The sequence below is a fragment of the Salvelinus namaycush genome, chromosome 26 (genome assembly GCF_016432855.1).
Source record: "Salvelinus namaycush isolate Seneca chromosome 26, SaNama_1.0, whole genome shotgun sequence".
Classification (NCBI taxonomy): Eukaryota; Metazoa; Chordata; class Actinopteri; order Salmoniformes; family Salmonidae; genus Salvelinus; species Salvelinus namaycush.
In genome coordinates, this window is record NC_052332.1 from 18,422,417 (window position 1) to 18,449,761 (window position 27,345).

At 43.6% G+C, this 27,345-nt stretch overlaps 1 protein-coding gene and 1 pseudogene across 1 annotated transcript in view; both read left to right on the top strand.

The window, feature by feature from the left end:
* Positions 1-2,473: 2,473 nt before the first annotated feature.
* Positions 2,474-7,676, top strand: LOC120020974 (annotated as a pseudogene).
* A 484-nt stretch (positions 7,677-8,160) lies between these two features.
* Positions 8,161-27,345, top strand: part of si:dkey-1d7.3 (transmembrane protein 132D) — a 43,465-nt gene continuing 24,280 nt past the window's right edge. The window contains exons 1-3 of the mRNA XM_038964647.1: positions 8,161-8,185; positions 8,479-8,676; positions 13,737-14,619. Coding sequence (XP_038820575.1) covers positions 8,161-8,185; positions 8,479-8,676; positions 13,737-14,619 — 1,106 coding nt within the window. The remainder of the gene's footprint in view (positions 8,186-8,478; positions 8,677-13,736; positions 14,620-27,345) is intronic.

The following is a 27,345-nucleotide window of genomic DNA, read 5'->3' on the forward strand; positions in this document are numbered from 1 at the left end:
TATTTGATTTACAGTAATCTCTCCGCTCAGGTTTGAAGGACACAATGAAGTCCATCTCATCATCATTCAGCTAATGGAGAGTAATGGAGAGGTTGATGACAGATTAAGGGACAGCAGCTCAATGTCAATCTCTGTACAGGATTAATGTCAGCAAAGGTTAACAGAGACACCAATCATCCAGTGACCTGGGTCCTTACAGATAATTCATGGACATTCTTCTCATGTTTCATCTCGATTGGGATTGGCAGGGGCAGGGCTGCAAATCAGGAAAAGGATACTAAAGTTTTATGAGTGAGGGGCAATCGTAGGGTTAATTGTAAGTATACTGTTATATACAATATAATATTACACATATTGTACTATACCTTAGGATTTGTCTTTGGACAGGTTTCCTGAACCATTGATGTAAAAGTATACTTTTTTTTGGTCCGACTAGAAAATTATGTATTCTAATTTCAGAACCAGAACAGAGGGGAATGAATAAGGAAAGCTCACAGGGTGAGTCACAGCCAATGATTTAAATATACACTAGATGACCAACAGGGGCGCTTGTTTTGAAGCCACCAGGCCTCCATTTTAGCACTCTCACCAAATATTTTGGAAGCTATAAAAACGCATTTAATTACATTTTTACATTTGTTTTTGCCATGTTTATTCTATTACAGTCACCTCAGTGCATACTTAATAATTATATGTGACCTAAACATACAAATAAAAAATTAAAGCCTTTTATTGGCCAATACATAGCATCAGTAATCCAGAGATAATATACCATACGTCATTAGCCACAGCCCCAAACACATCATTTGCTGTTTTTTCTTACACAAATTCGTTCAGCCTCTCTTTCATCCCCACTAAGCTCCTCCTACCAATTACCATGAGGGATTCATTCTTCTCTGCTCATCTGTCTGAACAGCTGGACATCCATCCAGCTTCCTGACAGTAATCAGGGTTGAACAGGGTTGACCCACTCTAGATTACCATTCAACCTTTTGGCCACCTGACTAGTTTATAAGACCAACAGCAGTGATCAGACCACCTCAGTTCCATCCACATTTTTTTTTGCATGTCTAGAGCTGCAAAGCTAAGATCTGGAACCCAACGGTCCAGACCCAACGGTCCAGACCCAACGGTTGCCATCACAAACACTCGCATTGCAGAAGCTTTAATAAGCGGAGAGAGATACAAATCTCATTCACAAATTAATGCAGGTCGACGTTTGTCATGAATCTTGGCTTGGAGACAGAACTGAGTGATTTCCGCTAGATGGGCCAGCTGCAAACTCAAAATTGGCAATATTATAAAAATTCATGAAAAACATAATGAGCTTTTTGGTCCTAATTTAAGGTTTAGGCATTAGAGTTTTTAGCAGTGTGGTTAGGGTTAAGGTTAGTGTTAGGTTTAAAAACAGAATGTATTTCTTTGTGGCTGTGCCAGCTAGTGATCACTCTGCGCAGCTACCCCAGCACATGAGTCATCCCAAGAAATGCCAAACTGCCACATTAATGCTGATTTAAAACTACCAGGCCCTGTTTGGCTTGTGGTAGAGGGTCTTTTGACAATGTTAAACATATCACACACTAGGGGGTCCAGGATGGATTGCAGCAGACTTCCTCTGGTTCTTTTGCCTGAAACAGTTGTGCTCCATTGGTTCCCCTTCTTTATAGCTGTTTAGAGGCACTTTAATTTCTCTAAGACACATATTTATGCTAAGCTGCTGGCGCTGTCAGGGATGGGATGTTTATTTATTTTTATTCGTCTGTCCCTGCATAAAGCTGCTACCTTGGCAGTGGCACCCCCATTAAAAAGCAGGACGCTCTGCTGAAGCAGAGGGTGGAGGGTCGCGTCGGGTTGGCAGCCATGTTTCCTGGCTAACTGATTTATTTTAAGCATAAAGGAGTGTTGACACGTGTCCTTGCACAGACAAACAACACGCGGCTATCAACCCACAGGACACTGGGAGTCTGGGACACCCTCTGCCACTCAGCCCAAACAGAAAGGGAGTCAAAAGAGATGAGAGGAGTACATGACATGTCTGACAGTATTATTGGCTGATTAAACCCTGTAGGTTTACTGTAAGTTAATGTTCTCTCAGCCAGCCAGCCAGGCAGTCACAGCCTTGGTATGGATCCAGAGGGGATGACACAGCGTTGATGAGACATATCCTCACCTCCACTCGGCCCTTAAAGTGTCCATCTCATCATCTGTCCACTGCCCCAGCAGGGTGACATCATCATCATAGGAAGCTGCATGGCATTTTAATTCATATCTTACACACCATGATGTTTAGTGTACTACTACATCGAGTGAGGGCCTGATATTTTAGATCAAGACTGGGTTAAAATTAAATGCAGCACAGACACTGTGCATTTTATGGAATTTCTATAGTATTTGAGACGTGCTTGCTAGGCAAAGGAATGTAGCAATCATACAGTAAATGTTCTGAGAGGATGGGACAGAGTTCAGTGACATCATGCATATCTCCACCAAGCCCTCTGGTAGGTCAGGTCGGGGTTTCAATTTGCATCCAGTTCTTTCAGATCTACTATAGAGAATTACCGAAATGTCTTGTCATGGGGGCTAATGATTTGGTTTGAAACGTGTCCCATTTCTGCTTGTTGTTCTGCTGAAGAACGTGAACAGCGGTCAGTAGATACCGCTGGTACTGTATGCATGCCACTGGCTGAAAAGTGTCTGCCATGCAGGCCCACAACGGTGTCTTCAAATGGGCATCATCTTCGCCTTGCAATAAATTGGTGGTGCCTTATTCGTTGATTTTATGTAATTACGTTAGTTACATTAGTACGCAAAGTTTAGGAATTTCATATATATTTTTGGATACGTTTAGTCCTATGTAAGCTAAATGAATCTTGTTTGTCCAGATTTGAGGCGTTTGAACGTCCGGACATCACATTATATGCAAGTCTTCTTTACATAAATCATTTATTACTGTAGGCATGTTAGTCTCAACTCTAACTTTATGATGGGATATTTATTCAAGGCTACAAAAACAGAGGACAATATAACTGATATTTTTTTTTAAATGCAGTTAAATAAAATATATAGGCATATAGCCTGCAAAGTAGGTCTATATCTAGGCCTGTTATGAATTGTGTATAGTATTTATACAACATATTCCAGATGGGATAGTCCATAATTCATTGAGAAATCACTAGATTCTATTGACTACTCATGCAGTTCATTTCCTCGCAGCCCCTTTCCCCCACGGCGATTACGCACGAGAGTCGTTAATCGGACGGAAGATGGGAACAGCCGATCTATGGCATAGCCTGCCTTGATGTTTGCTCATTGTGTATGCAGGACTGAACAGGATATAAACTAGCCACTGTTCACTGTCTACTCTCTGGAGTGTGCAATTAATTGCGTTAACATTAAACGGTGGATTTACTGTAAGAAGCAACAACCCTCAACTTGAACATTTTGTTCTAACCTACAAATTGGCGAACAACAAGCGAAAGTGAATTTGACGCAGAAAAATCAGATGGAGGCAACATACAAACATTTGCGTAATGTGGATACCAAAGCAGGTGGACGTAAATAACACTGAGTTATTATTTGGAATAGGAATGTACTGTTGCATCTGTTATTAATATAGAGTCATATCTTTCCATCAGAGCCCTTTACTTTGTTGGGAACTGAAGAAATGTAAATTACCAGAGATGTGTGTCAATTGACAGGAGAAAGACAGAAGCTCTTCCGTCGGTGCGGTGTTAGAGCGCTCCTCTAGATTATCAGGACTTTCCAATTTGCCAAGACACTCTACTTTCCTCTCCGTGTGATGTTGCCAATTGCCATAGTGTTCATTTTCACACTTCTGACAGGTAAGACTTGCACTTTACGTTGATGGATGGTGGTTATTAAATAGTTTTCAATAAATAAATAAATAATAATCTGTTTGTACATTATCTTTTTCATTTTAATTGTCACCCATATGTACTTTACTGTAGGCTACTTCACTGGTCCTGACAAATGTTTTGTTAAAAGTAAACAATTAATCAACAGATCAAAAATGGATGTAGTGTCCTCTCGACAGTTGGAAACACATTTGAATGAAAAGCTTATTTTATAACATTAGCCCCATACTTTGATGTAGATGCACTCATTCATTTAAAACAACAGTTCCTATTTACACACACAATGAAAAAGAGGATACAACTTTTTAAAGAGACAGGAACCATGATATCTCAATTTTTTTGTTTGCACTTACATGTGATGATAATCCTGAAAATAACATGTATTCTATGATGCTTTGAGATACCATTAGGCCAGGGTTTCCCAAAGTCGGTTCTGCGGCCCCCTCTGGGTGTACGTTTTGTTTTTTGCCCTAGCACTACACAGCTGATTCAAAAGACTAAATCATCATCAAGCTTTGATGATTTTAATCAACTGTGTAGTGCTAGGGCAGAAACTCTGCCATAGGCCAATGTTTGCTAGAAAGTAGTCTGGCATGACTACTGTTTATTAACTTTGACTAAGTTGCTTAATTTCCCTTGCTTCACTGAGAGCCCAGCTAGCACATTTGGTTCCATGGAAGTTGTGGGAATGTATGTTTTTGGTTTAACATTGTTTGTGGGGACGAAGCCATACGTTTTCTCACTGGTAAAACATTAAAAAAAAAAAATGTTCTGAGAATAGAAGTGAAAATGTATCCTGTTCTTAGGTTGCAGGGAGGTTCTGAGAACGTCTTACTCTGGTTCCTTGAAAGTTTTCCTCTGAGGTTTTATTAATGCTCTGAGAACGGAAAATATAGGTTATTTGGAGATTTTTTTAATAACTTCCTTAAAACGTTCACAGAAAGGACACATGGAAATGTATTTCCTTAGGTATTAATCATGCAAACACATTATTTTATTGTCTCTTTCATTGTGACACGGCATCAGTGAGATTCAAACCTATAATCACCAGGATGGAGCTAGCATGACATGTTTAAAATAAAAAAAAATAAAAAAACGGTTAATTTTAGTCTATTCAAATAGACCCCATTACAAAGGAAACAAGCATTTCTGTTTTTCATTTTTAATACATTTGCTAAACTTTCTACAAACCTGTTTTCGCTTAGGCATATGGGGTATTGTGTGTAGATTGATGAGGGGGAAAAACGAATTTAATACATTTTGGAATAAGGCTGTAATGTAACAAAATGTGAAAAAAGGGAAGGGGTCTGAATAATTTCCGAATGCACTGTATCCTTAAGGTCCCTCAGTCGAGCAGTGAATTTCAAACACAGATTCAACCACAAAGAACAGGGAGGGTTTCCAATACCTTGCAATGAAGGGCACCTATTGGTAGATGGGTCAAAATATAAAAGCAGACATTGAATATCCCTTTGAGCATGGTGAAGTTATTAATTACACTTTGAAAGGTGTATCACTACAATGATACTGGCATCCTTCCTAACTCAGCTGCCAGAGAGTAAAGAAACCGCTTAGGGATTTCACCATGAGGCCAACGGTGACTTTAAAACAGTTACAGACTTTCATGGTTGTGATAGGAGAAAACTGAGGATAGATAAACAACATTGTAGGTACTTAATTATCAGGTAGAACAGAAAACCAGCACGCTCCGGACCTCGTAGGGTAAGAGTTAATTACCCCTGCCCTATATAGTGCACTACTTATGACCATAATACTAACCTAATTGACAGAGTGAAAAGAAGGAAGCCTGTACATAATAAAAATATTCCAAAACATGCATCCTGATTGCAAAAAGGCACTAAAGTAATACTGGAAAAATGTGGCAAAGCAATTAAGGTTTTGTTCTAAATACAATGTGTTATGCTCGGAGCAAATCCAATGCAGCACATTACTGAGTACCACACTTCATATTTTCAAGCATAGTGGTGGCTGCATCATGTTATGGGTATGCGTGGAATCGTTAAGGATTGGCATGTTTTTCAGAATAAAAAAAGAAATGGACAGGCAGAGGAAAACTTGGTTCAGTCTGCTTTCCACCAGACACTGAGATGAATTCACCTTTCAGCAGGATAATAACTTAAAACACAAGGCCAAATCTACGCTGGAGTTGCTTACGAAGATGACAGTAAATATTCCTGAGTGGCCGAGTTACAGTTTTGACTTAAATCTGCTTGGAAATCTATTGCGAGTCCTGAAAATGGTTGTCTGGCAGTGATCAACAACCAATTTGACAGAGCTGGAAGACTTTTGAAAAGAATAATGGGCAAATGTTGCACAATCCAGGTGTGGAAAGCTCTCATTAAGATTTACTCAAAATGACTCACAGCTGTAATCACTGCCAAAGGTGCTTCTACAAAGTATTGACTCAGGGGTGTGAATACTTATGTACAGTAAATTAGATATTTCTGTATTTCATTTTCAAAAGATTTCCTAAAGTTTCTAAAAACATGTTTTCACTTCGTCATTATGGGGCATAATATTTTGAATCCATTTTGAATTCAGAGTGTAACACAACAAAATGTGGAATAAGTCAAGGGGTATAAACACTTTCTGAAGGCACTGTAAATAACTCTCAATGTAATAACTGTAAACATTAACTCTGTAACCCATTACAGTTACACCACTAGGGCAGAAGCGCAGTGGTCACCTTACCTGCTCCAAAGATGAGATTAACAACAATCTCCGCAGCACGTACAGTGACGCTATTAGAGAGCAAGATCTGGAGCACTGCAAAGCCTTGATAGTTCCACCAGTACCAACCACAGAGTTCAACGAGAAGCCCAGTTGGAAGGAGGTATAGGAGGTTGTCAAGAGGGCAAGAGCTAGCTCAGCCCCTGGACTGAGTGGTGTGCCCTACAAGTTCTACAAACATTGCCCACAGCTACTACACCAGCTCTAGAGAATCCTGAAGGTCTTCTGGAGAAGGGACAAAGTCGCTCAACTGTGTAGATGTGCAGACGGAGTATGGATTCCTAAGGAGGAGAACTCAAGGAACATAAACCGGTTCAGAACCATCTTGCTGCTAAGTGTTGAATGAAAGATATTCTTCAGAATTGTGTCCAGGCATCTGACAGACTACTTCCTGAAAAACTCCTACATCGACACATCAGTCCAGAAAGGAGGGATTCCGAAGGTGTCAGGGTGCCTGGAGCACACAAGCATGGTCACGCAGCTAATCAGAGAAGCCCGGGAGAACAGAGGAGACATTGCTGTACTGTGGCTGAACCTCACAAATGCTTATAGCGCCATACCCCACAAGCTGTTTGAAGTGGCTCTAGTTCGGCACCACATCCCAGGCTGGACTACTACAACAGTTTCAGTTTGAGAGTCACCTCTGAGTCCACAGCATCGGAATGGCACAGGCTTGAGAAAGGAATCATCACTGGCTGCACCATTTCAGTGATCCTGTTTGCCCTTGCCATGATCATGCTGGTGAAATCAGCAGAGGTGGAATGTAGAGGCCCGCTGACCAAGTCTGCCATGCGACAGCCTCCTATCAGAGCCTTCATGGATGACCGGTCTGTGACAACAACATCTGTCCCATGTAGTAGGTGGAATCTGAAGGGGTTGCAGAATCTTGTCACCTGGGCACGGATGATCTTTAAGCCAGCAAAGTCTAGATCCCTGGTTGTGAAGAGAGGGAAGACAGTGGACAGGTTCCGCTTTGCCATTCAAGACACACATATCTCATCCGTCACAGAGAAACCAGTGAACAGTCTCGGTAAGATGTTTGACATCTAAAAAACTGTAGTTACCCATCATCAGCATACCACCCTGCATCCCACTGCTGGCTTACTTCTGAGGCTAAGCAGGGTTGGTCCTAGTCGATCCCTGGAAGGGAGACCAGATGCTGCTGGAAGTGGTGATGGAGAGCCAGTAGGAGGCAGTAATTTCTCTGGTCAAAAAATAAATATCCCAATGCCCCAGGCCAGTGATTTGGGACATTGCCTTGTGTAGGGTGTTGCCTTTCTGATGGGATGTTAAACCGGTGTCCTGACTCTTTGTAGTCACTAAACAGCCCATGGAACTTATTGTAAGAGTAGGGGTGTTAACCCTGGTGTCCTGGCTAAATTCCCAATCTTGCCCTCATACCATCCCCAGCTTACAATTGGCTCCCTCTCCCCTGTAACTATTCCCCAGGTTGTTGCTGTAAATGAGAATGTGTTCTCAGTCAACATACCTGGTAAAATAAGGGTTTAAATGAAATCAGCAGCCTAAATTAGGAATGCATGGTGACCTTTACAAGGGAGGTGCTGCAATACAGGCAGCCAAATGACCGAAAATCTTCTGTTCTGCTGGAGCAATGTTGATTCACCATCATGTCCTCTGTGCCTGAAGAGAAAAATCCTTGAGCACATCCTCAGCTGCTGCTCAAAAGCCTTAGGTGAGGGTTGCTACTGCTGGTGCCACAACCAGGTGCTCAAAGTCTTAGCGGATACTATCTGCAGTGGAATCAGCTACTGCAAGCGCCTCTGATCAACGAAGCAGGCAATTGTATTTGAGGTGGGTAAAAGCCATCTACCAGAACCTCTTCTTTCAACAGCTCCAGACTGGGAAAGCAGCTCAGACGAGACCTCCAAGCAGGTTATCTTACTGGAGCTCACTGTCCCTTTGGAGGACCGCATTGAGGAGGTCAATGACAGAAGGAGGGTGAAGTACGAGGACCTGGTGGAGCAGTGCCGCAGGCAGGGGTGGAGAGCAAGATGTGAGCCTGTTGAAGTGGGCTGCAGAGGGTTCGCAGGTCAATCCCTATACAGGGCCTATAGCCTACTGGGTATCACAGGGCCCAACAGGAGAAAGGCCGTCAAGACCAGCACAGAGGCATCACTGATCATGTGTCCAAGTGCATCGCAAGATGTATTTTTCAAAAAGAGAACATGGCTTTAAATATAGAACATGAGGAAAACTGTAGGAAACGTTACACTGAAGTACTGAAATTACCACAGAAGAACATTGTTTCTGAACTATTTGAGAACATTCCAATGTCAAACAGTTGGAGAACATTCCTAGAACATTACCAAACATGTAATTAAATATAACTTTGTTTTGAAATTTTAGGAAACATTGTGTAAAAATAATGAAATACCAAGAAATTTTTGTCAAGTTCCTTAAATGTGCTGAGAATGTTTCAAAGCCAAGCAACTATCCTGCACCATTACCAGAAAGTTGTGGGAAGGTTGTATGCAATATAACCATAGGACAACCATGCTCTCACCAAGCTCTAAGAAACATGTGGTTCTCAGAACGTTATGTGCTAGCTAGGATGCTAGTAAACTTCATTTTCAGTATGCATGAGGAACTAAAATGTTGAGATCTCCCTCTATCTACTGATGAAAAGCACTCAAGGAAAGATGGATCAACAGTCTCAAATACTGTACCATAGAGTGCATCAGGACTGTCAAACTAATTTTGCACTGTATGATTGTAGGTACATTATTATTTCTACACAGTTTCGATTTGATTGGACCCCCTCTGGCCCGCTGGCCATATGTTTGATACCCCTGGAGTAGATGAATGATGTACATTGCACTAAACCCTCAACCACACATTGGATGCAGTATGCTTGAACCCCCTTGTGTGAACAGTACCACTCTTCCAACCACAGGTCCAAGTTTAATCATTATAGAGTGGTGCAATCACACGTGGTGGTGATGGTGGTTTAGGTTTTTGTAGACATGATTTGTTCACTAGGCGTGTGTGTTTTGGGGTCTGTTTGGCCAGAGGATGAGGTGCCAGAGTGAAAATCAAGCCAAGCTGTTTGTCTTCTGTTGATAAAGATTTCAGACTGGTGTGTGTGTGTGTGTGTGTGTGTGTGTGTGTGTGTGTGTGTGTGTGTGTGTGTGTGTGTGTGTGTGTGTGTGTGTGTGTGTGTGTGTGTGGGGGGGGGGGGGGGGGGGGGGGGGGGGGGGGCCTTGCTGTGCCACTGTGCTCTTCACGTTTGTATTAAAATGATAGAGCTCAGTCTTTTGATGTCCTCCCTGCTTGGACATGAATATGCATGCATTTATTATCTTCCATTGCTGTGCACTCATTAAGATATCTAAGCTGTGCCTAAACACAGGTCTAGCCTGTAGAAAGATGAAAACGTCAGGCAGTATTCATATTTACTTTGTGCACAATTTCACCTCATGACCCTCTACAACCCCAGTTTATCCTTGGAAATTAAAATGTGATTTTGATTGACCCTCATTCGTAAGAGAAAGGTCACATAGGTTGAGCCATGAAGGGCAGCACAACCCTTCCATTTCCCAACAATAATTGGCCAGAGACTGCTTACTCTCCTCTAACAAAATTCTAATGATTTTTCAATGTGTTCGTTAATATTTTGCATGTGTGATCGGTGATTGGCAGCTTTTTTTCATGGTGAAATCGCTAAGCAGGTTCCTTCCACTCCGGCAACTGGGTTAGGAATGACTCTAATATCTTTGTAGTAACTGGGTGTGTTGATACACCATCCAAAGTGTAATTAATAACTCAAGGGGATATTCAATGTCAGCTTCTTTTTTTACCCATCTACCAAAAGGTGCCCTTCTTTGCTAGGCATTTATTTTGGCCTTTTCTACTATAAAGCCCATAGACACGCATTGAATAACACATTCATCAAGGTCAAAAAATAAATCATAAGAAACAAGATTTTGAAGTGGCTGTCCTAAATGTAGGCGATATTTAAAAAAAACTCAGGAAATATTTAGTATAATTTTTTACACGAATTTAACCTCTTTTTTTGGCATAGGCACGAAACTACCATCATACTTCAATTCATTTTTTAAAACCGTTACCTTTAGACGAGTCCTGTGACACTTGTGTGGGTTGTAGAGCAAAACGGTGAACACCATCATGTGAAAGTCTCCCCTTTCCACAGAGTGGTCATAATGGTTTTTTAGGTGAAACCGTTCAGATGCTACAAATGATTACATGAGAAGCTAACATATGGAATTGTTTTAAGATGGTCATACTATGGATCATTAAGCTATTTGATTTAGCTTTACACACTCTTGTCATTCTCTCAACCAGCTTCATGAGGAATGCTTTTCCAACAGTCTTGAAGGAGTTCCGACATATGCTGAGGGCATGTTGGCTGCTTTTCTTCACTCTATGGTCCAACTCATCCCAAACCATCTCAATTGGGTAGAGGTCGGGTGGTTATGGAGGCCAGGTCATCTGATGCAGCACTCCATCACTCTCCTTGGTCAAATAGACCTTACACAGTCTGGAGGTGTGTTTTGGGTCATTGTCCTGTTGAAAACAAAATGATAGTCCCACTTAGCGCAACCAGATGGGATGGCGTATCGCTGCAGAATGCTGTGGTAGCCATGCTGGTTAAGAGTGCCTTGAATTCTAAATAAATCACAGACAGTGTCACCAGCAAAGCACCCCCCACATCATCACACCTCCACCATGCTTCACGGTGGGAACCACACATGCGGAGATCAGCCGTTCACCTACTCTGCGTCTCACAAAGACACGGCAGTTGGAACCAAAAATCGCACATTTGGACTCATCAGACCAAAGGACAGATTTCCACTGGTCTAATGTCCATTGCCCAAGCAAGTCTCTTCTTCTTATTGGTGTTCTTTAGTAGTGGTTACTTTGTAGCAATTTGACCATGAAGGCCTGATTCACGTAGTCTCCTCTGAACAGTTGACCTTGAGATGTGTCTGTTACTTTTATTTGGGCTGCAATCTGAGGTGCAGTTAACTCTAATGAACTTATCCTTTGCAGAGGTAACTCTGGGTCTTCCTTTCCTGTGGCGGTCCTCATGAGAGCCAGTTTCATCATAGCGCTTGATGGTTTTTGCGACTGCACTTTTTCCAGATTGACTGACCTTCATGTCTTAAAGTAATGATGAACTGTCGTTTCTCTTTGCTTATTTGAGCTGTTCTTGCCATAATATGGACTTGGTATTTTACCAAATAGGGCTATCTTCTGTATACCGCCCCTACCTTGTCACAACACAACTGATTGGCTCAAACGCATTAAGAAGGAAAGAAATTCCACAAATTAACTTTTAATAAGGCACACCTGTTAATTGAAATGCATTCCAGGTGACTAACTCATGAAACTGGTTGAGAGAATGCCAAGAGTGTGCATAGCTGTCATCAAAGCGAAGGGTGTCTACTCATAAGAATCTCAAATATAAAATATATTTGATTTGTTGAAGTGCAACACTGACGGATGAGGTGGATTGAGATGCATCCAATGCAAAAAAAACTGATATTGGTGGGAATTTTTCTATTATGTAACCGGTGTGTCAATCGACTCTGGGGGTTAAACACTATTGTGCAACTTATTAGGAAAGGCAAGGGGAATACCTAGTCAGTTGTACAACTAAATGCCTTCAACTGAAATGTGTCTTCCGCATTTAACCCAACCCCTATGAATGGTTTGGCCGGGGGGGGCTTTACTTGGCTCATCGTGCTCTAGTGACTCCTTGTGGTGGGCCTGCAGGCTGACTTCGATTGTCAGTTGAACAGTGTTTCCACTGACACATTGGTGCAGCTGGCTTCCGGGTTAAGTGGGCAGGTGTTAAGAAGCTGGGTTAAGTGGGCAGGTGTTAAGAAGCTGGGTTAAGTGGGCAGGATGCATGACTTGACCTTCGCCTCTCCCAATGAGACAAGATCATAATTGGATCTCAATTGGATATCATGAAATTGGTGAGAAAAACGGGTTAAAAAAAATTCTAACATAATTACACTTTGACATTATGGGGTATTGTGTGTAGGCCAGTCACACAAAATATCCATTTAATATTTTTTTAATTCAGGCTGTAACACAACAAAATGTGGAAAAAGTCATGGGGTTTGAATACTTTCTGAAGGTACTGACTGTACAAAACATTAGGAAAACCTACTCATTCCATGACATACTGACCAGCTGATTCCAGGTGAAGGCTATGATCCCTTATTGATGTCACATGTTAAGTACATTTAAATCAGTGCAGATGAAGGGGAGGAGACCGGTTAAAGAAGGATTTTTAAGCCTTGAGATAAATGACACGGATTGTGTATGTATGCCATTCAGAGGGTGAATGGGCAAGACAAAATATTTAAGTGCCTTTGAATGGGGAATGGTAGTAGGTGCCAGGCACACTGGTTTGAGTGTGTCAAGAACTGCAACGCTTCTAGGGGTTTCATGATCAATGGTTTCCTGTGTGTACCAAGAATGGTCCACCACCCAAAGGACATCCAGCCAACTTGACACAACTGTATTGGAGTCAACATGGGCGAGCATCCCTGTGAAAAACTTTCGACACCTTGTAGTCCATGCTCCGAAAAATGTAGGCTGTTCACTCAGTGTATTTGACAACAGGATTCAACACATACGGACCTTGAAGTTGTGGTAGAAAAAGACTGCCTAGATAAAGTTGACTCATACTTTGCCTTGTTACTGTATCATTCCAACTACTCTCAGCTGTAAAGCTATTTAGCTGTTCTAGGTCGTGTTTAAATTGAAAGGGATTGTGCTGGATATCAGGATGGGCTGTATAGTGGGGCAGGAGGACAGTGGGCTAGCTAGGGCATTCCTTGTGATGAGTGTTTGATGTACAGTATATTGGATTTCAGCAACCGTACCCTGAAAAGTGGGGTCATCTCTTCTAGACTTCCACTGAATCCACTGAATAACCATGGTCACTGTGCATGAGAATGGTGTCAGCTTTTATTTTATCCACCACCATTATTCAACATTTAAACTCATTTTTTGGGAGAAACCATAATAATGCTGCTACTTTGAATAGACACACATTTACTCTGTGATTTTTGGCGCTATGCTAACAGCTGTATTTGAATTCTCATTCTCTAGGTGTCCACTGCCAGGAGATGTCAGAAGACACCAAGAACCAAGCTCCCTTCCCTGTCTACCCCTCAGTTGGCTACCAGATCCTCAATGCAGACCACCTACTGCTGAGAGAGAATAGCCAAGAGCTGCTGGGGAACTCCGGCCTGCAGGCCCAGAGGCAGGCCTTCCTCATCACCAACCCCGGGGCGGGCCTCCTGCGGCCGGCCGTCAACGCCACGTACGGCCCCCTGTCTGTGGCGAGGCCTATCGGCCGAGAGCTGCTCCTCAGTGGCCGTAGGATCCTTCCTGTTATCCTGGCCCGCCAGGTCCGCTCCTCCACGCCCATTGTCAGAATCCTCTTCCACATGCCCGATTTGGCCAGTGGAGGTGACGCTGGGATGAAGGGAGGGGAAAAAGAAGACAGGGGTAGTGGTGGGAGGAAGGGTGCGGCGGAGGAGGGGGCGCATTGTGTGACGGCGTATGCCTTCTGGGAGACACGGGAGGTGCGGGGGGCATGCCTGCTGTCCCCAGGGGGATTCTGTGTGGCCCAGTTGAAGCCTGAGCCAGCCTGGTTCAGCCCCAGGGAAAGACTGGGAGAGGTGCAGGGGAACCCCGTAGAGATCTACTTCCAAAGCCGACGGGACCGGACGGGCCAGTGTGTGCCCCAGGACAGCCTGCAGCGTGTGGGGGTGGGGAGGGGAGGCCCAGTGGGGTCTGGTATACCAATGAGGAGGGTAGGGAGTGTCAACCTCCTAAAGGCCTCACCTGGGAACCCTACATTTCTGCGTCTGAGACTAGGGGGAGCCTTGGTAGTCCAGACCTCCTCCAAACCACTGAGAACCACCGACTTTGCCACTTTCTATGTGTTCCTGTCCAATGTGTCTGCTGTGGAGAGCTTCACTCTTAGGTAAGAACACTGCTTGGATATAATGTTTGTCTGTGCGTCTCTCTCATTGCATAGCTAGAATATCCAGGTCACAATCAGATAGTCTGATAAATTAGCTATGAATGTTGTACGTACTACGTACATAATGTTGTTGACATGACTTTACTGTCTATATATTGTATTGTACTGCTTTGCGTGCAGAACATATTCTGTATACACTGATGCACTCTCAAACACTGATGGCTTTTGATGACTATTGAGGATAAATTCTACATCCTATTTGTTTAATGTGGGTTTACTAATACTACTAATATACTACTAATACTAATGTGTTACTGCGTCCCCTCTGTTAATATGATGCATACTACCATGATGTGCTGTCCCCTGGCTCAGAACATAAATCCATATGTAACATTAAATGTATAAATATGATTTTTTTGATTGGATTATGATAACATTCAAAGAACACAGAAATGTTAACCTTTTATGTTAAGCGGATTTTATGAGTACAAAATACACTATATATAAAAAAGTATATGGACACCGCTTCAAATTAGTGGATTGGGCTATTTCAGCCACACCTGTTGCTGACAGGTGTATAAAATTGAGCACACAGCCATGAAGAGCTCAGTGACTTTCAATGTGGCACTGTCATAGGGTGCCACCTTTCCAACAAGTCAGTTTGTCAAAGTTCTGCCCTGCTAGAGCTGCCCCGGTCAACTGTAAGTACTGTTATTTTGAAGTGGAAATACCTAAGAGCAACAACGGCTCAGCCGCAAAGTGGTAGGCTACACAAACTCACAGATCGGGACCACCGACTGCTGAAGCGCGTAGCGCGTAAAAATCATCTGTCCTCGGTTGCAACACTCACTACCAAGTTACTTCCAGAGGCAGTTTGAAACGTCAGCACAATAACTTTCAAGAACTGTTCGTCAGAGCTTCATGAAATGGGTTTCCATGGCCGAGCAGCCGCACACAGAATGCTACCTACCCCAATGCATAGTGCCAACTATAAAGTTTGGTGGAGGAGGAATAATGGTCTGGGGCTGTCTTTCATGGCTTGGGCTACAGTAGGCTCCTTAGTTCCACTGAAGGGAAATCTTAACTCTACATCATACAATGACATTCTAGATGATTCTGTGGCAAGAGTTTGAGGAAGACCCTTTCTTATTTCTGCATGACAATGCTCCCTTGCATAAAGCGAGATCCAATCAGAAATGGTTTGTTACGATCGGTGTGGAAGAACTTGACTAGCCTGCACAGAGCCCTGATCTCAACCCCATTGAACACCTTTGGGATGAATTGGAATGCAAACTGCGAGCCCGGGCTAAACGCCTAACATCAGTGCCCGACCTCACTAATTCTCTTGTGGCTGAATGGAAGCAAGTCCCTGCAGCAATGTTCCAATATCTAGGGGAAAGTATTCCCAGAATAGTGGAGGCTGTTATAGCAGCAAAGGGGGGACCAACTCCATATTAATGACCATGATTCTGGAATGAGATGTTTGACTAGCAGGTGTCCACATACTTTTGGTCATGTAGTGTATGTTGGAGGAAGTTAGCAGAAATAAATAAATAAGTTGTGTCATTTTAGGCCTTGTGGGAAAAATGTATCACCATGATGTATGGGAGAGGCACTTCATGAAGGATAAGTTCCATGCATTTAAATGGTAACTTAAGGCCACTTGATTGGCGCCAGGGCGTGTCTCCAAGGCCATGCTGTGGGATGGTTGAATGCTGGTGTGGCTGGGAGTCGTCTTGCAGTTCCGCTCCCTACACAGATTACAGACTTGTTGTATGCTAGTCCCCGTCTACTTCACTCCTGACTGAAAAAGGTTCACAAGTCGCTCTTCCATAGATGGGAAAATAATTGGGAAATTATTCGGCAGCCTTCATATCTTAACATCCATTAATGTTTGAACAGGGATTTCTGGATATTTTAGTTCATAAATAATGCATCAATTTAATGGAGCAAGAAAACAAATAACTAACAGCTGCCTGACTCCTTTGGGCAGAAATTAACTTATTACGCAGGCAGCTCTATCGCGCCAAAACACACAATTCAATCTGTTTTGCAACAGCTCTACTCACTGCCTCGGATGCATATCACAGAGCAGAATAATATTGCTTTTATTGGAATGTTTTAGATGAGTATACTGAAAAACAGCAGAACATACTCTATCTTCTGATACAGTGATATCCCAAAGCATACCCTGACCTTGTGTTAATCCACAGTTCATATCCTATTATATGACTAAAAGGCACAGGGAGGGATATTCAGTACAGATAACAAAAGATGAAACCTCCACTAGATTAGTTATTGCCGAAATGGGATCTGTGACTGGCTGCCAAAAATGTTACAAGTTTAATCATCTCTGAACCTGAAACTGACCTGGATTTGTTGCATTGCGTCGGTGGGGATTGAGGAGAGTTGAGTGAGAGATGCCTACCCTCTCTGGTCACAATATTTATTTGAGAGATCAATCTGTTTGCCACCTGAACTTCCCAGATCCATTGACCCACTGCAGATGCTGTTAGGCCTCTGTGCTTGAGTCCCATTGCTCTTCATAGCCCCATACCAGGATTTAGAGAGGGGAGACGAGTGAAGGGACTGAGCCGAGTGTTTTAAGGCCATGTGAAACCAGTTCTGGATTGGCTTGGCTCAGAGATGAGTGATTCTTCCTTGGGGAAATCCCTGCTCCTCTTCACTCCTCCAGGCCCAAGATTGAGTCCAAACCCCAAGGGTTATGGCAGATAATCCCTGTTCTGATTGAAAACGATTCGAGAGGTTAACCCTTTGGGTGGAGATGATCTGACCACCGTTCCATTACTGCCTCCTGGACATGTGTGTGTGTGTGCGGTCGGAATATGTGTGAGTGTGTGCATTTGTGTTTGTTGGTAGTTCCAGTCCCACAGTCATTGGAACAAGGCTCTCAATTACAGTAAGCATATTTCCTGCTCTACCTCATAGCCAGTACTCAGAGACCATCAGGAAAAAGTACGAACTGTCATATTTGAGGAAAAGTAAATATACCTTAATAGAAATTGACTCAAGTAAACGTAAAAGTCACCCAGTAAAATTCTACTTGAGTAAAAGTCTAAAAGTATTTGGTGTTAAAATATACTTACGTATCAAAAGTAAAAGTATAAATCATTTGAAATTCCTTATATTAAGCAAAACAGATGGCACAATGTTCTTGTTTTTTAAATTACGGAAATCCATGGGCACACTCCAACATTCAGATTGGATAATTTACAAACTAAGCATGTGCGTTTAGTAAGTCCTTCAGATCAGAGGCAGTAGGGATGACCAGGGATGTTCAGTTGAATTTGACTATTTTCCTGTCCTGCTAAGCATTCCAAATGTAACGATTACTTTTGGGTGTCAAGGAAAATGTTTGGAGTAAAACATACAATATTTTATATAAATAGTCAAGTAAAGTACAGATACCCCAAAAAACTACTTAAGTAGTACTTTAAAGTATTTTTACCTAAGTACTTTACGCCACTGGAGACCATCCATTCCCAGTCTGTCCAAAGTGGCTATCCCTTTTGCTCTTTCCCTCTATGAAAAATCCCACAGTACAATATCAGCATATAAAGAGATCGTACGCTACAATGTATATTAAACTTTAACTTATTTGATATTCTCTACAAAGCCTTAGAGAGTTACTTGTGGAATTAATTTCAATATTTTTGGTGACCGAATTGAGTTCTTCCCATATCAGTTTCTTTATAAACACTGTGTATTTCATTTGAAAGAAGAAAAAAAACATACATTAAACCAAGCTCACTTTTCTAGCCTAAGCTCTTAAGACTGTTAGAATCATCAAAATCAAAAAATCTGAAATTAAAATGTCAGAAGCTAATATGAGGGTAGAGAGTCTTAGCGAGTGTTTACATTAGATATGAAGTGAACTCGGAATACCAAATCCACAGACACCTACTGTAATCTATGAAAATGAGCCCACTCTGTTTGTCCTCCTGCTGCATGGTTGGCTGGGAAAATTAGCTCGGTGGAAATGACGGTTGCATGGCAGTTCATTTTCCACAAGTAATTTACTTTGCCCCGTAGAATTGTGGGTAACCTAAGGACATTTCAGGCAGCCTTATTTTTTTATCTGCAAAACAATTTGATTGCTTAGTCCAAAGGAATTAATACTTTGTCAAATTCAGGCCATGGGATGCTAACATTGTGTATTTTGAAAAGTGCTATTTTAGTGATGAGTTTGTGCTGTGCTTTAAGGGAGGTTCAGGAAGTCTCCGGCAGCAGTCTATTTAGCTGATAGCCTGTTGGCTGTTCCACACTAAATAGATTGTAAATGTGGGATATGTGAAGGTAGTAGATGAAGAGTGGAGCTGTAAAACATCACACATGAGATGATGGTGAGTTGACTTTGAGGAAGTCACACAGACAGCTCTATCAAGTCTCCCTTCATTTCCCCCCTTTTCTACATGATCTCAGGCAAAGGATTTATTTAATCAACCTCCTCATTGACTCTCGTTTCCTTTACCATCCTGATCTCATACTTAGACTGTTTACTGATCCAGCCAGGCTGAAAATAGACTGTTGTCATCCGGCTTTGCCCCTGTTGGTCTGAATTCCTGCTGGTTCCTGGTACTGGCCAACTAGATTGAGTTATATATGTAAAACAAAATGTCCTAATTTATCTTAATGGAAAAATCCACTCAAACTATTGTAATATTCATATTCAACAAGACAACTATCTTTTAGTATTTTTTTCATTAGTCCACTGTAAATATAGTCCACAAAATGTTTGCATGTCAGCAGTCAAGTTTAGAAGATGTAGGACTTTCAAGCAGGTTGTGTTTCTGCCGTTTTTGACTGAATTTCTCCCAGGAGTAATGATATGTTTGGTTGGTAGATTGTTTGGCTGTGATGCTGGCCTTGCCTCAACAAACCTAGCTGAGAGTTGATTAGTCTGGCTCCTGACCCATGCCGCGGCCCTGCCTGGGTTAGTATTGATCAGAATATCAGCTGTCACAGAGCACCAGTCTTTGTATGTTTGACTGACTAACACACCTCTCCAGGTGGACGGGACAGGGGGAAGGTGTGTGTGTGTGTGTCTAACCCCTGTTATCATATTTTATGAAGTTGCCTTGCCAGTGTGTTTGTGTTTGTGGAGATTAGGAGTTGTATGTCTGGCAGCGTGTGACTTTAAGCCACTTCATGACCACACTAATCTGATGTCCTCCCCATTATCTGAATATTTCCCCTCTAATACAATTGCTGTAATAGACCTAATGGAGAAGTATTTCTGTCTTTGATCCTGTTTGTGCTGTTTCAAACAGTCAGCTCAGTTGAAAGAATAATGAGATGTTAGTACCTTATAAGACAACACCCTGCTAAGCAATTAGTATTCCAATCGCCAATTCAAATACCTACCTATGAAAGCAAATAATTTTCTGTCTGACACGCACACACACACACACACACACACACACACACACAGACACACACACACACACACACACACACACACACACACACACACACACACACACACACACACACACACACACACACACACACACACACACACACACACACACACACACACACACACACCACTGATGGGCGCTATCTGATATTATGATCCACAGCTGCATCATATGCCAGTCACATTTTCCTTTAATGCCACATAAAGAGCATCAGTGATTCCTATCACATGTGTGTTTAAAGGTGACAGGCAAAGGTCTCCACAAAACTATAACACTTAATAATAATGCTCATGTAGGCTTCATTAAATAAGCCTCCACACACCCAAAAAATATGACTACATTTTAGCTGTCATTTCTACTTTTTGGTGAATCCCATTTTCTGTCCATAGAATTCAAGGATGACATAATTTGAGGGCAAAAGGAAAATAACAATTGCTCACTGCAAGGAACACAAGCTACAGACAAGGCTTTTATGAGTAAATTTCTGGATCAGAAATGAAACAAATGATACTGACATGATCTGGGAAATAAACATGTATGTCAATAATGATTATACTCATATGTGTCACGCCCTGGCCTTAGTATTCTTTGTTTTCTTTATGTTTTTTAGTTAGGTCAGGGTGTGACATGGGGAAGGTATGTGTTTTGTAATGTCTAGGGGTGTTGTATGTGTATGGGGCAGAGTAGAGTAGTGTTGTCTAGTTATGTCTATGGCTGCCTAGATTGGTTCTCAATCAGAGACAGCTGTCATTCATTGACTCTGATTGGGAGCCATATTTAAGGCAGCCATAGGCAGTAGGCTTTTGTGGGGTGTTGTCTATGTCTATGTTCTATGTTGCAGTTGTGCACTTAGTTCTGTTTAGCTTCACGATCGTTTGTTTTGTTCATTTTGTAAGTGGTTGTTTTTCCCTTCATTAAAGAAGATGTATTTTTCACACGCTGCGCCTTGGTCCTCTCTCTCTCACGAAGACGATCGTGACAGAACACCCCACCAACCATGGATCAAGCAGCGTGAGAGGAACCAGGACTCGTGGACTTGGGAGGAAATATTGGACGGAAAGGGACCCTGGGCTCAACCAGGAGAATATCGCCAGCCCAAAGCTGAGCTGGAGGCAGCGAAAGCAGAGAGGCGGCGATATGAGGAGGCAGCAAGGAAACAAGGCTGGAAGCCCGTAAGTCAAACCCAAAAATTTCTTGGGGGGGGCTCTCGGGTAGTTTAGTTGGGTCAGTCGGGAGACGTGAGCCAACTCCTCCTGCTTATCGTAAGGAGCCGGTGAGGGCGGATTTGGAGGTGAGTGACGCAGAGACAGTAAAGGAGTTAATGGAGAAATTGGAGGAGAGAGTTATGAGGGATGTACTGGTTTGGTGCATGAGGCACGGCATCCGTCCGAATGAACGTGTTGGTGAGTTAATGTCACTGGGAACAGCTCTTCATACTCGTCCTGAGGTGCGTGCTAGCCGTCTGGTTAAGACAGTGCCTACAGCACGCACAAAGCCTCCTGTGCGTCTCCAGAGTCCTGTGCGTCCTGTTACTGCTCCTCACAATAGCCCTGTGGTGCGTGTCCCCAGCCCAGTACCACCAGTGCTGACACCACGCACTAAGCCTCCTGTGCCTCTCCAGAGCCCTGTTCCTTCTCCACGCACTCTCCCTGTGGTGCGTGTATCCAGCCCAGTGCCTCCAGTTCCGGCACCACGCACCAAGCCTCATATGCGTCTCCAGAGCCCTGTACGCACTGATCTTTCTCCCCGCACTCGTCCTGAGGTGCGTGCCCTCAGCCCGGTACCACCAGTCCCGGTACCACGCACTAGTCCTATAGTGCGCCTTGAGAACTCAGTGTGCCCTGTTCCTGCTCCCCGCACTAGCCTTGAGGTGCGTGTCTCCAGTCCGGTACCACCAGTTCCGGCACCACGCACCAAGCCCCATGTGCGTCTCCAGAGCCCTGTACGCACTGTTCCTTCTCCCCGTACTCGCCCTGATATGCGTGCCCTCAGCCCGGTACCACCAGTGCCGGTACCACGCACCAGGCCTATAGTACGCCTTGAGAGTCCAGTGTGCCCTGTTGCTACTCCCCGCACTAGCCTGAAGGTGCGTGTCTTTAGCCCGGTACCTCCAGTTCCGGTACCACGCACCAGGCCTACAGTGCGTCTCAGCCGGCCAGAGTCTGCCGTCTGCCCAACGGCGCCTGAACTGCCCGTCTGCCCAACGCCGTCTGAACTGCCCGTCTGCCCAACGGCGCCTGAACTGCCTGTCTGCCCAACGGCGCCTGAACTGCCCGTCTGCCCAACGCCGTCTGAACTGTCCGTCTGCCAAGCGCCGCATGAACTGCCCGTTTGTACTGAGCCTTCAAAGCCGCCCGTCTGCCATGAGCCTGCAAAGCCGCCCGTCTGCCATGAGCCTTCAGAGCCGTCCGCCAGACAGGAGCCGCTAGAGCCGTCCGCCAGACAGGAGCCGCTAGAGCCGTCCGCCAGACAGGAGCCGCTAGAGCCTTCCGCCAGACAGGATCAGCCAGAGCCTTCCGCCAGACAGGATCAGCCAGAGCCTTCCGCCAGACAGGATCAGCCAGAGCCTTCCGCCAGACAGGATCAGCCAGAGCCGTCAGCGAGCCAGGACCAGCCAGAGCCGTCAGCGAGCCATGACCAGCCAGAGCCGTCATCCAGCCATGACCAGCCAGAGCCGTCATCCAGCCATGACCAGCCAGAGCCGTCATCCAGCCATGACCAGCCAGAGCCGTCATCCAGCCATGACCAGCCAGAGCCGTCATCCAGCCATGACCAGCCAGAGCCGTCATCCAGCCAGGACCAGCCAGAGCCGTCATCCAGCCAGGACCAGCCAGAGCCGTCATCCAGCCAGGATCCGTCAGAGCCAGCCAGCCAGGATCCGCCAGAGCCGCCAGCCAGCCAGGATCCGCCAGAGCCGCCAGCCAGCCAGGATCCGCCAGCCAGCCAGGATCCGCCAGAGCCGCCAGCCAGCCAGTATCCGCCAGAGCCAGCCAGCCAGGATCCGCCATCCAGTCCGGTGCTGCCCCTCAGTCCGGTGCTGCCCCTCAGTCCGGAGCTGCACTTCACTTCGGAGTTGCCCCTCATTCTGGTGTTGCCCCTCATTCTGGTGTTGCCCCTCATTCTGGTGTTGCCCCTCAGTCCGGTGCTGCCCCTCAGTCCGGTGCTGCCCCTTAGTCCGGTGCTGCCCCTTAGTCCGGTGCTGCCCCTTAGTCCGGTGGGGTTAATTTGGAGGGTGGCCATTTGGAGGAGGCTACCAAGGCGGGTATTGACAATGGTGGAGTGGGGGCCACGTCCCGCACCCGAGCCGCCGCCATGATGGGGCCCACCCCGTACCCTCCCCTTTCTATTTCAGGTTGTGCGGTCGGAGTCCGCACCTTTGGGGGGGGGGTACTGTCACGCCCTGGCCTTAGTATTCTTTGTTTTCTTTATGTTTTTTAGTTAGGTCAGGGTGTGACATGGGGAAGGTATGTGTTTTGTAATGTCTAGGGGTGTTGCATGTGTATGGGGCAGAGTAGAGTAGTGTTGTCTAGTTATGTCTATGGCTGCCTAGATTGGTTCTCAATCAGAGACAGCTGTCATTCATTGACTCTGATTGGGAGCCATATTTAAGGCAGCCATAGGCAGTAGGCTTTTGTGGGGTGTTGTCTATGTCTATGTTCTATGTTGCAGTTGTGCACTTAGTTCTGTTTAGCTTCACGATCGTTTGTTTTGTTCATTTTGTAAGTGGTTGTTTTTCCCTTCATTAAAGAAGATGTATTTTTCACACGCTGCGCCTTGGTCCTCTCTCTCTCACGAAGACGATCGTGACAATATGCAGATACTGCAGCCAGGTCACCCGTGATATAAGTCAGTGTTCAACGTTCATCCATGTCTGATGACGTGGAAACCAGACACTAGGGACAACAGTGAGCACTGTTACCTTGAAGTAGATTTTGGTTTTGCTAGGGCATTGTAGACAGGGATGGCGGATGGGTGTAAGCATGTTCGAATCCAGCGATAGAAAGTTGTTTTTGAGATTTTTGTTTTAAGCCTATCCCAAACCTTAACCCTTACCTTGACCATTCGGAGTTAATGCCCAACCTTAAGATTTCCGGGGTTAATGCCTAAACTTAACCCTACCTAAAAAATATTCAAATAATGCCTAAACTTAATCTTAAACACTTAGAAATTTGATGTTTGGAACAACTTCGAAATTTGAAGTTTGCGAAACATGAAGGAACATCTAATTATGACATGAGACTGTGAAAGCAAGTAGAGATAATGAGATCCAGTATGATCTAGCTAGTTAGTTAGCTAGCTATAGCCAGACAGTGTATTCCCAATCAATTTGATGAGGCTCCCATTCATACAGCTAAGATTAGTTAAATGTTTTAGTTGATAATACTTGTTGGATGATACAACACATGTACAGTATAATGCATGTTAGCTAGCTTGTTACCTAGCTAATACACTTAGTTTACTTCTTGGGAAACAATATTTCTGCTATCTAGCTAGCCATTTTTGCTGCAGCCAGCAAGCAGTCTAATCAAAATGTGGCTAACTACCACATTAAAATATTGTTGCTATTACTGGTCAAATGTTACCATATATAGCTAGCTAGACCCTTTCTGACAATTGTACTGTGAACACAAGGTTAGCTAGCTGGATAGCTAGCTAGCAAACATTAGCTAGACCAAGTGTGGCTTAGCTAACCAAGAACATCCATGATCATGATCTCTCCTGGTAAAACTGCTTTGATAAGCATCTTCTCAATCACAAATACTCTTACCACTTTGAGCTGTACATAATTAAAGATCACTTCAATAGTACTGTCGTTTCAAGTGATTTATTATAGTTAGCTAGAAGAAGAACAGCATCGTGTCTTCTCATTCTGCAGCATAAATCTGACCGACCACCAACTGTCACACTAACCAAGTTTCCATCAACAGTTTTTATGTGAGTAAAGTCATAACATTTAAAAAAATATCACGACAGCTGTGATGGAAACAGGACGTTTCGGTACAATCATTTAGACATGGTGGAATCTTTTTGTGTCGGTAAAATGAATTATGCGGGAAATGGCAGTGAAAACTCCTTTATGCGCAAATAGTGATATAATAACAGTCCTATATGTGCAAATATTGATATAATAGCCATCATCTCAAAATTAACTTGGATTAACGCGGTGATGGTGTGTCCTCCCGCTGCGACTTGAGAAACAATGCAATTTAAATAAGTTACGATGAACATCACAGGGTGGTGAAAGTGAACTGTGATCTAGATGCTCCTTTCCAATAAATATCGAGGGTCTTCTGGTGACATGATGATCGAAGCTTCACAGCCTTTTGACAAATACAAATATTCTTGCTCTTATCCACAATAATCTCATTATGTAGACTAGCCTACCCGCACAGCCTAACCTCATTATATCTGCGAGCTGTTGTCTAGAGCACACTAGCCAAGACCATGGTGCGCACATTTGCTTTTTAACGCAACAGTTTTTGTGACAAAACTGTAAGTAGAGTTGAAAATGAAATGGAAACATATTAAACTTTAGATTTTTATTCGGCACATGAAAACTTAAGTACATTTTGTGTGCACTACGTCGCCATGCACTGCTTTTCATCCACTAAAAGTCAATTTGGTGGACACACCACTGGTGGGAAAATGTGCATATTTTATATTCTAGAGTATTCGCATGAAAATCTGTCGCCAATTGGATCGAAACCTAGCTAGTGCAACACAAGTGAAAAATGAAAACTACTTTGAAATAGCTGGATCAAATGTAAAATAGAGTTCTGATTGTTCAACAGTACAATATTGAGCATGTGAGCTCAGAAATGTGTGAAATTGTGCACTAAAATCAGACAACTTTTAACATTTTCCAAGAATTTCAATAGAGCAAGTTGACAGGTAGCCATACCTATTTTAGTGTTATATCAAGGATACAGAATCTACCCTGACCAAAATATTATTGCAGATCATTTTATGATGTATTTAGCTGTTGTATTGTTGTAGAAAGGTTTGGAAAAACAGGGACATCTTTGCCTGTCACCTTTTAATCCTGATGGGTTCTGACAAATAATCATGATTTAATCATCTTTTCTTGGAAAGGTATTTTATTTCTGTTGAGATAGATGAGAGCGATAGATCAGTGACCTTTATCTCGCTGATGCAAGATGTGCCACTCCATATTACTTTACTTGATTTAGACAAGTATTATATTAACTAGACTGCTCTCACATGTATTGGCCTCCAGTTCTCAGTGTAATAAATATGTACAAGTAGGGATTTGTAAAAAAGGCACTGACTGCGTAAACATTGCTATGGTGGTTTTGACTAAATTCAACTTCCAGGCAGCCCCTGGTCGGCCTTCAAAATCTATCACTAGGTCTCCTCCCACGCCTTGAAGTCTCGTGTGTCCCTGCTCTGTTCTGTCCCCTCTCTAAGCCTTTATGTTCGCTGGGAGGAACAGACAAGCTGTCGGGCCTATGGATTGAGTCGAAAAAAGCTTAAGGCAGAGCGGAGAGAGCTCCAGGGCCATGTTGCACAGCTGGAAGAAACCCAAAAGGAGAGGAGATTAGTGCTTCCTTAGGCCACACAATCAACGGGCCTGATTAAGAAACAATGTTACAGGCACTTCTCCATTTAGATACACACACACACACACACACACACACACACACACACACACACACACACACACACACACACACACACACACACACACACACACACACACACACACACACACACACACACACACACACACACAATGACCATTTAGATACACACACACACAATGACGGAGACAAATGGGCCTGGTCAAAAGTACTGCACTACATAGGGAATAGGGTGCCATTTGGGATACAAACTCAGTCAGCCCAGACTCGGCCAGGACAGAATCACTCCATATAAATAAGCTTGTATGTTTTCACGCAAAGAGAAACACACAGATTACTATATGTATTGCATCACATTAAACATATATTGCAAATGTATATACTGTAGTGGACAGATTGACATACATTTAGGTTATATCGGGTATATCTCACACGCATACACAAGATTAAAGACTTACTTTGACTCCTTGTACTCCTTGTACCCACCCCCACATACAGTGCCGACGTCCAGGTCCTGAACCTCCCCTAGGTTCTTACTGTGGAATGCAGTGTTTGGTTTTCACCAGACATAATGGGATACATCTCATCCAAAAAGTTGACTGAAGTTTGCCAAAAAGCACCAGAAAGCACCTGGATGATCATCAAGACTCTTGGAAGAATGTTTTATGGACAGATGAGTCCAA